General features: G+C 33.9%; 1 protein-coding gene across 1 annotated transcript; it reads left to right on the forward strand.

The window, feature by feature from the left end:
* Positions 1-1,655: 1,655 nt before the first annotated feature.
* On the forward strand, positions 1,656-11,078 carry LOC110039019 (ras-related protein RIC1-like). Its single transcript, XM_020743958.1, has 8 exons — positions 1,656-1,706; positions 2,923-2,995; positions 9,576-9,623; positions 9,698-9,745; positions 9,817-9,888; positions 9,995-10,150; positions 10,281-10,384; positions 10,722-11,078. The coding sequence occupies exons 1-8, from the start codon at positions 1,690-1,692 to the stop codon at positions 10,816-10,818; spliced, it is 615 nt and encodes a 204-aa protein (XP_020599617.1). The 5' UTR covers positions 1,656-1,689; the 3' UTR covers positions 10,819-11,078.
* The last annotated feature ends 389 nt before the right edge of the window (positions 11,079-11,467 follow it).

Here is an 11,467-nt window from a genome sequence, read left to right on the forward strand (position 1 = left end):
TGAAAAATTAGTAGGACGTGATGATATCCCAATTGAAGTGTGAAAATATTTAGGAGATTTGAGAATTTCTTACTAAACTCTTCAATAATATTTTAAAACTAAAAAATGCCTAAGTAGTGGAGGAATAGTATTTTTGGTCACTATTTTAAAAAATAAAGGGAGCACAAGAGTATGCAAATTAGAGGAATTAAGTTGATGTGTCATACTTGAAAATTATGGGAGGGTACTTGAACATAGTTTAAGAAGTGATACAAAGATTTCTCATAATCAGTTTGGATTTATACAACATAGTTCTACTATGGAAATTATACATTTATTGATGAAGAAGTGCAGAGAATAAGGATGATCTACATATGCTGTTTATTGATTTATAAAAAGCTTATGATAAGGTTCCAAGAGAAGTCCTTTGAAGAGTTCTAGAGAAGAAATGTGTTGATTCGACTCATATTCAAGTCATTAAAGATATGTATATTAGAGCCGTCACTTCTGTTTGAACAAAAGGAGGATTGACCAAGTATTTTCCTATTTCAGTTGGATTAAATCAAGGATTCGGTTTAAGCCCATATTTTTGCTTTAGTTATGGATACTCTTACCAGACATTTACAGGAGGATGTACCATGGTGTATGCTTTTTGTTGATAATATCCTTCTTGTGCATAAGACTAGATAAAAAGTTTAAAAATAACTTGAATTATGAAGGTCTACATTGGAGTCTAAAGGCCTTCGTTTGATTAGATCTAAAACTGAATGCATGGAATGTAATTTTACTAGTTTTAGCTGTAGTGGTGGAGTTGTAACAATGGATGATCAAATCATTAAAAGTTGTGAATGTTTGAGATATCTCGAGTTTGTTGTTCGAAAGGATGGTGATATAGTTGGGATTGTTATTAATATAATTCAAGCTGGTTGGTTGAAGTGGAGGAATGCATTAGGCCTATCATGTGATAGAAATAGTACAAGTAAGACTTAAAGGAAAATTTTATAAGAAGGTGGTGAGACCTGCAATGCTCTATGATGCAGAATGTTGGCTTTTAAAAGAGAAGCATAAAACAAAGTTAAGCGTTGCTGAGATGAGAATGCTTAGGTGGACGAGTGACTTGACACTTAAAGACAAAATGCCGCATGAATATATATGTGATAGGGTTGGTGTAGCTCTAGTGGCGGACAAGATTAGAGAGTCTTCTTAGATGGTTTGGTCAAGTTAAATGTTGACCATATGATGATCCGATTAGGATAGTAGATGTTTTAGATTCGACTTATGTTAAGAAAGACGTAGGTAGACTTAAAAAGACTTGGGCATATTGTAGCAAAATGATCGTAATCTATTAGAATTAAATGAAAATATGACACTAAATAGGATGCAATGGAGAAAAAGAATTCATGTATCCGACCTCACATAGTGGGATAAAGGCTTCTTGTTGTATATACTTCACATTTATTGCTCCTAAGTTGGCAGATGTGGCCTTGAACTGCTTAGGCACTATTCAAATTAAAAAGCTAATGAACTTCATATCAATTCTCAGGTCCAATGTGTATAAGACGCATTCACCATCCAGAAGAAATCTGTGGAAGATGGTGTGCTGTTCACAATGTGCATAGAAACATGGATGTGCTGCTACAAGATTAATGTAGGATGCTACAATCCGGTGGTTGACTAGATCGAGATAAGCATATTGTTTAGGGGATAAGTATGGCTAATAGAAGATGGTATCAACTATCAACTGCAGTAGGATATTGTTGGTTAAACGTGAATGAACTGGCAGTAGCTAACTAATAGGAATAGCGTCAGAGAAAATAACTAGATTTACATGCATGGTAGCAAATGATCAAACGGCCCCTGTTCCCATGAATAAAGGCTCCATGACCTTGAACCAATAAAATACTTGAACTCTTGAATACAATAAATTACTTGATCAGCATTCCAACCAACAGAAATTAAACTATATCAAGGAAACCCCATTTAATTGAGAAACATCGCAGTCTTATACGCCTTATCATCAAATGCATATCTAAATAAATAAATCTAAGACGAGTGAAATCATAAAACCAGAAAATTACTCAAGCAAATAACAACAATAATTTGCTATTTTGATTGTTATGTCCAACAATTGTCTACTCGTTTATTTCCTTTATTAGATTACCGTATTTATTCGTGATTTTCAGTTTATCCTTTCTACTTCCAAGTTTACTAAATTCTTATCGAAGAGGTTTTCCTTTTTGGCATATTATTGTTTTTTTATGTATTGGTTTTGACTGTTGACATGGAGATACTTTGAGACACTACGTTCAATTAGATTGGTTTTTCTAAATGGTGCTGCATCTTTTTTTCAAAGCTCCTAGGGGCTTTGATCATTGATCAAATGATTTTGATATTCTGACTTAACAACATTTGGCTTAATCTGTCTCTATTTTCTCTTAGTTTACCTATTTCATTTAAACTATTACACTCATATTGCTTTAGTTGGCTTCACAACTGTCATTTTTTGAGGTTTTCTGGAATTTGCTTACATTTGTTTATTATTATTATATTTCAGTCATGAAAAACATTTTGATATGTGTTACACTTAAGGAAGAGTATCCGTTGTTTTAATTTTAAAAATATTTAGTGGGCACTTGGCTCAGCTGCCAATATGGTCAAAATGCTGAGTACCTTGATCTAAAACAAGCAATTCGGGTTCCATCTTGCATCATAAAAGTTTTAAATCCATTTGCTGGCATTGGCTTCATTGATGTTTTATGTGGTGAAGTTACTTTTCGATTTTAAATTTATATGAAATTAGGGCCATAGTTAACACGATTCAGTTTCTTATGCTTGATTCCCTGAAACAAAATGAGTGACGCCATGCAAATGACAGTTGGAAATGGTGCAAAAGTTTGCGCTTTAGGTTTGTTTTAAAATTTGATGAGTTTCTGCTTTTTGCAGTGACTATCTTTTCAAGCTTTTGCTTATTGGAGATTCGGGGGTTGGCAAGTCATGTCTTCTTTTAAGATTTGCGGTAAGAAGAGTTCATTTTATCCATGCTTTATATTCTTCAGCAAGCCTATTTGGTGCAACTCTGTATTCTCCTTTTAATTAATGTTTTCGTTTAAATGGTGCAAAAGTTTGCGCTTTAGGTTTGTTTTAAAATTTGATGAGTTTCTGCTTTTTGCAGTGACTATCTTTTCAAGCTTTTGCTTATTGGAGATTCGGGGGTTGGCAAGTCATGTCTTCTTTTAAGATTTGCGGTAAGAAGAGTTCATTTTATCCATGCTTTATATTCTTCAGCAAGCCTATTTGGTGCAACTCTGTATTCTCCTTTTAATTAATGTTTTCGTTTTTACTATTATCATACAGCTGCTAACACGATGGCTTGTATGGAACTTTCATGTCATTTGATGATAGAATAATCCTTAGGTTTATATGACTTGAAAAGGCCATCAAACAAGTGCACCTGATAAAATGAAGTGTCGGTTGCTCTTTATTAAAATCTGGGTTAGCTTGACCAACGTTGTGCAGCACACAATGATCGCTCAGGCTATTTTAGTCTTAATAAAGATTTAGTTTATATTACATTTTTCTATGGCACACTCATTATTCATGCCAGTGTACAAGACTTTCAATTGCGTTTGCAATGGCATAACCTAATTCTCTTAAGTTGTACTTACATGTTGAAAATCATGCTTAGGTTTGGTGGCAGGCACTTACTTTGCATTGTTTTCTTATAAAGGCTTCTTTTGTTGTTAACTCTGCTTGTTAGAGCTAATATGCAATAAGCTTTATTTGGATCTTTGGCCTTAGTGAATAGGGCCTAAGAAAAAATTGGAAATCTTTTGTTAAATATAGAAAAGTGTGACTAGATTAATTTTGGAGCTATTCACCAAATTTCTAAGGGTTTAGATTGATTAACAGGCTAAGGGATGAAGACTTGGTTTGAACTGCCCAAGCATAGGTCGGTCATTTTTGAATGGTATTTGGTTAGGGTTTTGGTGGGAGAAAATTATGGGGGGGACGTTATGGAGTTATAGGGCCATGGTAGATGGAGATTGCAACTCACAATAAAAAAAAAAAAAATGAAGAAAAGAGAAAAAAGTGCAGGGATAAAATAACTCATCACTTACCAAACTAATAGCAGTATGAATGATCACCAAATGTCCAACTCCTTGGTTGGCTGCAACCTCCCAAGTTTTAGGAAAATGCTTCAATTTTTTTGAACATTCAATAACCTCTATTGTAGAAACTAGAAATAATTTTATTCATATTGTTTCAAACATTACACTACACTACATATATATAGCATAACTAACAAAAAATAAAATAGGAATCCCTCTAAATAGGAAAAAACATAAAATAGGAAATACAAATAAATGAAACACAATTATTAGAGTATTTTCTGAGATAATAAAATAAATTTAAATAAATTTCTTCCTGATGCAGATTTCTTACTGATAAGGAATTCCACACTACCCCTCCAGTTAGGTTATCGATGTTGTAAAGACCTAGCTTGGTAATCATATCGGTGAAGCTGCTCTGGAGGCAGAGATTTAGTGAAGGCATTAGTGACTTGAAGATGAATTGAAATGTATACTAAGTGTATAATGCCACCATTGACTTTTTTAGAGATAAAATAATTATCAATCTCAATGTGTTTGGTCCTGTCATGATGCACAGAGTTTTTTGCAATATTAATGACTGCTTGGTTGTAACAAAACATCTTTATGGGTTTGACCGTGGAGCATCTTTAACCATTGAATAACCTTTGAATCCACATTTTTTCACAAATTTCCAAAGCAAGTGCCCGATACTCAAATTCTACGCTGCTTCTTGAGACCACTGCTTGTTTCTTGCTCATCCTTATGACAAGATTTTCCCATAACAATTTCCAGATGTGGATCTTTTGCTCGTGAGTTCTTCTGCCCAACTAACCATAGTTTAAACTTTTAGTTCCTAGTTGTTTGATTTCTTAAACAATAATTCTCTGTTAAGGTCTTCTTACGAAACCTCAATATTCTGTAAATTATCTCCGATTGTTCTTCATCTGGAGTTTTCATATATCGACTCACAATGCTGATAGAGAAAAAAATATTATGTATAGCGTCTGATAGATAGATAAGCTTTCCCACCAATCTTTGGTATTCACCTTTTTTCACATGCGTCTTTTCTCTCAAATTTAAACCTTTTGTTGAAATCTGTAGGAGTCTCAGCAGGTTTATATCTAACATTCCTGTCTTTTTTAATAGAGGCCTAATTTGCAATTTCTCTAGGATATCACAATTCCTTACTCGGAGTTTACCATTTCCATACCCAAAATGTATCTCATATCTCCTAGATCCTTGATTTCAAATTCAGTGGCAAAAATCTATTTAAAATTCTTAATTACTTTTTTATTATCACCTCTCATGATCATATCATCCATATATATAATTGATATAACTTTCTTACCTTCTTGTGTATGCTTTATGTACAATGTATGATCACTTTGACATTAGATGTACCTATTAAATTTCATAGTCTTGGCAAACTTGTCAAACCAAGCTCGTGGAGATTGTTTGAGCCCATATATTGACTTTTTTTAGTTTACAAATCATATATTTATTTGAGCTATTTTTCAACCCTTGTGGGATCTCCATATACACTTCCTTCTCACGGTCTTTGTAAAAAAAAAAAAAAACAATATTGATATGAAGTTGACTCAACTTCTACTCTTTGTTCATTGCCAAAGAAAGGAATTTTACAATATTTAACTTAGCCATTCGATAAGATTGGGTGAAATTTTTGGCTACCAACCTAGCCTTGAGCCTCTCAATGCTCTCATCTGCTTTGTACTTAATATTGAATACCCATTTGCACCAAATTGGCCTTATATATGGCGGGAAGCTTTATAAAGGTTCAATTGTCATTTTTATCAAGTGCCTGGGTCTCTTCAATTACCTTTTTTTATTCTAAATTTTAAAGTGCTTCATGAATAGATTTGGGTATCTGCACGCTATCAGGATTATATACAAAAGTTTTATATGATTAGGATTCTCATAGGCAACATACTCTTGGATAGGATAATTTTTGCAACTTTTCCTAGCTTCTCTATTAGATTTCACCTCTCTTGGAATTTTATGGATTTGTGAATTCAGGTTTGTCTGTAAGTAGTCCAACGGCTGCACATTATCTTTGTCATGGTGAATTTCTTTCTTCTACTAGTGCACAAACAACGTTCCTTGTCATTTTTTTGTTTTTAATTTTAGGTTGGATAACCTCATGTGGTGGAACTTAGGAAACATGATGATTAGAGAGAAGTAGAATAAGTTGTGGTGACTCTAGTTCAGTGTGTGTATCTAAAGTATTGTCCCAAATATGTTATTCACCCAAACTCCCCCGCTGAATTTTAGACTTTGGGTAGTAGGATTGTTTTTCAAGGAATGTAAAATCTATGTAGTTATAATATTTCTTAGTGTGGAATTTAGGAGGAACTTTCTTAGAGGAAAAAACTCTTTAATTTTCTTATTAAGCAAATAACTAATAAATACAACTTAGACTAACCCTAATACAATTGGATGAAAATTAAAATCATCATGATAATGAAAAAAAAAAAAAACACAATAGTGGATAATTAAGAGAGAATAATTTTCCATGCTTGATTTCTCATTAAATGCATATCAACACTTAGTATGGGAGAATTGCATTTGCACCTATTTATGTTAGAAGCATAACCAAGGAAGATAAATTTGATGGATTTTGAGTCAAGCTGTGTGGTTAGGTTGTTGAATATGAATGAAAGAGATGACCAAATATTAAGAGTAAAATTTGATGAGAAGGCTCTATCATGAGGGAATGTTTCCTTGCTAGCTCATGTGCAAATTCTGAGCCTTTTTCCTTGCTAGCTCTATGTTTTGCTTGAAATGCTATGTTGTTTTTTTGGATCCATTAAACAATTATAGAATTGGTTTTTATGAAAGATTTTCTATTGAAGTTCAAAAGGGGTGAAATAAACTTCTTGTTTTGAGTAGATTTTAATAGATTTTGTATTGTTTTTTATGTTGTGCCCTTTGAAGCTTATAAATAGGGACTCTTGAGGCTCACTAAATTGCTGATCATCAAATATTGAAATGAAACATCAAAATTTCCATGTATGCTTAGAGTGCCTTGAAGACAAATACAACAACAATAAGCCTTTATACCATTATGTGGGGTTGACTAATCATATTTTCATTTAATGCTAAGAAACTAAGAAGACTTTTTAGGTCTATCTCTATCTTTCTTAACACAGCTCAAATCTAAAACATCTACTCTCCTAATTGGGCCATTAGAGTGCCTTGAAAACAAGGATGTTAATTTTCAAGGCATGCTTCTTGCATTGGTGTAGACATTTTCTTCATTTTTGAGTGATTTATATCCTGTTCTTGACTTAAATTATTCATTTGCTTGTTTTGCAACAACAATTACAACAAAACCTTTATCCTATTAAGTGGGGTTGACTACATGAATCCTTTTCTCCATTACGTCAAGTGTCATATTTTTATTTAATTCTAATAAATTAAGATCATTCTTATACAATATGCCCAAGTCTTTCTAGGTCTACCTCTGACTTTTTTAACATAAGTCGAATCTAAAACATCTACTCTCTTAATCGGATCATCAGATAGTTGGCTTTTAATGCAACCAAACCATCTAAGACGGCTCTCTCTAATTTTGTTTGTCACTGGAGCTACATCAATCCTATGACAAATATATTCATTTCGCATTTTATCTCTAAGTGTAAAGCCACTCATCCACCTAATCATTCTCATCTTGGCAACACTTAAATTAGATTTATGCTTCTCCTTTAAAGGCCAACATTCAACACCATAGAGCATTGCAGGTCTCATCATCATGTTATAAAATTTTCCTTTCAGTCTGAGCGGTACTTTTCTATCACACAATAGGTCTGAGGCATTCCTCCATAAACCAACCAACTTGAATTCTTCTAATAACATCCCCATCTATATCACTATCATATTGAACAATAGACCTGAGATATCTAAAGCTTTCATACCTTTTAATAATTTGATCACCCGTATTTACAATTCTGTCACTAAAGCTACTGTTACTAAAATTACATTCCATGGATTCAGTTTTAGTTCTACTCAAACGAAGGCCTTTAGACTCCAATGTAGACCTCCATAATTCAAGTTTTTCTTGAGCTCTCTCTCGTTTTATCCACGAGAAAGATATCATCTGCAAAAAGCATAAACCAAGGTACGTCCTCTTGTAAATGTCTAGTAAGACCATCCATAACTAAAGCAAAAAGATATAGGTTTAAAGCCGATCCCTAATGTAATCCAACAGAAATAGGAAAATATTTGGTCAATACCCCTTCTGTTCGAACACAAGTAACAGCTTTAGTATACATATCTTTTACTAAAAACGCCACATGACGCCTGAGAACCGCCGCCCCAAATGACGCATTTCCGCGGCTTCAAACACTGCCCCAAACTGAGCCTAAGTTGTATAATTGATGGGCCTAGTTGAGTTTTTATGAAATTTCCGCCAATGTTGCTTGTGTTTCAGGAAGAATTCTTACAGCTTTTAACTTTCTTTGAAATTTTCTGGAAGAATTCTTACAGCTGTAGACTTCCTTTGATATTACTCTGCGGTATAATATGAAATAACGTGTGTGTTGCCGATGATCATGAAGCCACTCATGGAGGTAAACATGGTCTATTTGGGGCATTTGTAACTGTTTATTATAGTAGCTATATAGTTGTGAGAAAATTAGCTTTTTTTGACTCTGCCAGGGTATAATAAGTTTTACTATCCTCTATCAAATTTGTTGTGCAAAGATATTTCTCACTAAAATTTTTGAAAAGCAATAATAAAATAGTAGTCAAATAGTATTGTGACAGCAGTCTGAAGTGAAGAAGCTGCTCAAATCCTTTATAATATATTGCTTTCCTTCAAAATTTTCTATACTCATAAAAAACCTTGATATACACAGTTTTTTAATAGAGAAGCACTAAATTGCATTCTCAAACTTTTTATGTCATATGTTCACTTCTTTAGCTTAAGAGAGTGATTTGCCTGCATCAATCCTAAGCATTTCATTTCATTATCTATAATTTTAGCTTTCATTCTCATAGACTTTTGCTTTTGTTTTGTTCTTTAATTTCTCCATTTGAATTGTTGGTTGAGCAAATTAATTCCTAGTATCAGGTGATGATCAACTTCAAATTATTATTATTTTTTTTGTATTGAATTATGCTTTTGAGGAATTCACAGCCTGAGGATGGTATAGGATTGCAAATTACTCTTTTTTAGGAGTTAGACATCTCACTTTGCGAACTAGATTATTTCTTAGATTCAGCGTTTTCTTTGCTGTGCAGATTTTCTATGTTTGGACTTTTCCATCTGTGCAATGCTCCACACATTTGGTTAATAAATGCATGCATGATTTGTATATTTTTTTTGCAATGTTTTTTCTTTGCATTTTTGTCATCAAAATATGCTATCTTTTCTTTTATATTCTTTATGGCATGCCATCATTTTTTTTAAAAATAAAAATTTCTCTTTGCATGATGGTGGCTTGATTAAATCTTGCTCTCAGATTGATTAATTTGTTCACTGCATAGGATGATTCTTACTTGGAGAGCTACATCAGCACAATTGGAGTTGATTTTGTAAGTTTTGTCAGTCTCAAGCTTCCCTGCCTTGCTTGCTTGCAATTCCTAACCCGAAACTTTGTTCCATCTAGAAAATTCGCACTGTAGAGCAGGATGGAAAAACCATAAAGCTACAGATAGTAAGTACTAAAATTTTACCAGCTTTGTCAACCAACTATTTGGACTAATATTTTGATATTTTTCTACCTAGTGGGATACTGCTGGGCAGGAGCGCTTCCGTACAATTACTAGCAGTTATTATCGTGGTGCTCATGGCATAATTGTAACTTTCAAGCCAATCTCTACTCATTATACTCTTTAGCTGCTATCTTATGATCCATGCAAGGATCATGAAAGCTTGTGAAATAGTGAAGATTCATTCTGTTTAGGTCGTTTACGATGTGACGGACCAAGAAAGCTTTAATAATGTGAAACAATGGCTGAATGAGATCGACCGCTATGCAACCGACAGTGTGAACAAGCTCTTAGTGGGCAACAAATGTGATTTGACAGATGAAAGGGTGGTTGCCTATGAAGCTGGCAAGGTAATTAAAGTACTCGTCGACCTCATTCTTAGCTATGTGGAACAATAAAAATAAAGCTTATTAATGGCTTAACTCCCATTTCTCCAGTTAGGCTTTTTCACACGTCTATTTCTATGGTTCTCTTTTGTAGGCCTTAGCGGACGAGGTTGGCATCCCCTTTTTGGAGACGAGTGCCAAGGATGCTACCAATGTTGAACAAGCATTCATGAAAATGACATCGGAGATAAAAAGCCGGTGAGCGTCATGCTTTTAAGGGTTATTTACGTACATACCACCCTCCTATGTATTTATATATCTAACACCTAAATTTTACTTTTTTACATTTATACCGCCCAAATCTTTCATATTACATAGAAAATACCACCATTTTAACTTTCAAAAACTGAACTGCACCTTTTCATGTACGTAACAATTGAAGTATAGGTGTTAGATAGGTAAATACATAGGAATTGATTGGCACGTATTGAAATCTTCCCATATACTTTCAAACAGTAGCATATGATATCATCAAACATTTCTTAGGACGAATATCTGCTCTCTAATTGTGAATTTATCTCTTTTTGCGTTACAGCATGGCAAGCCAACCAACGGTGAATGCCAGCAGGCCTGCGGCAACTGTGCAGATGAGGGGGCAGCCAGTTGCTCAGAAGAGCAGCTGCTGTTCATAGGCTCTTAGCCTGGATTGAGCTGTGCTCGGCGCATTTGATGCTCATTATTACGGTTTTGGGTAATTGCTGATCATATCTGTAGATATTTGTTAAACCTTCGTGTTACCGCGTACTGTTACATGGCATAAAGATTCTGAATTCTGAAAATTATTACGTGCAGTAATCTTTTCAATTGTCCACTTATTTGGTCAATATTCCGAGACTAGATAATGTTCTGTTATGTTCTTAGATATATACATGTCTATTAGATTTGGGGTGAATGATTTCTGAACAATCTTTGTATGTTCTAATTTCTTTCCCGAAAGGAAGACTTGCAATTTGTTTGTTTGATTGTAGCATTATGGAAGGTTTCAACAGCCGTCTGCACTGCAAATTTTTGATAGATTAAATTTCGTGCACTGCTGCAGCAAAATTTATTAAGATGTACCCCATTTTCGCAGCTCCGCTGCTGTTTGTGTAGTAATCTTTTCATTCACTAATTGTGACGCTTGTGCATCCATATGTTGAACTGTTTGGAAATCAAACTAGGAGGATAGATTTTATGATTTTCCGGATTGCTGCAGTATCTTTTGGCGTTTCCCTTTCTTTGTTAGCTATGCATGTGTAAATAATTATAATGCATGGATATTTTTAATTAAGGAGCTGTATA

The sequence above is a fragment of the Phalaenopsis equestris genome, unplaced genomic scaffold (genome assembly GCF_001263595.1).
Source record: "Phalaenopsis equestris unplaced genomic scaffold, ASM126359v1 Scaffold234826, whole genome shotgun sequence".
Classification (NCBI taxonomy): Eukaryota; Viridiplantae; Streptophyta; class Magnoliopsida; order Asparagales; family Orchidaceae; genus Phalaenopsis; species Phalaenopsis equestris.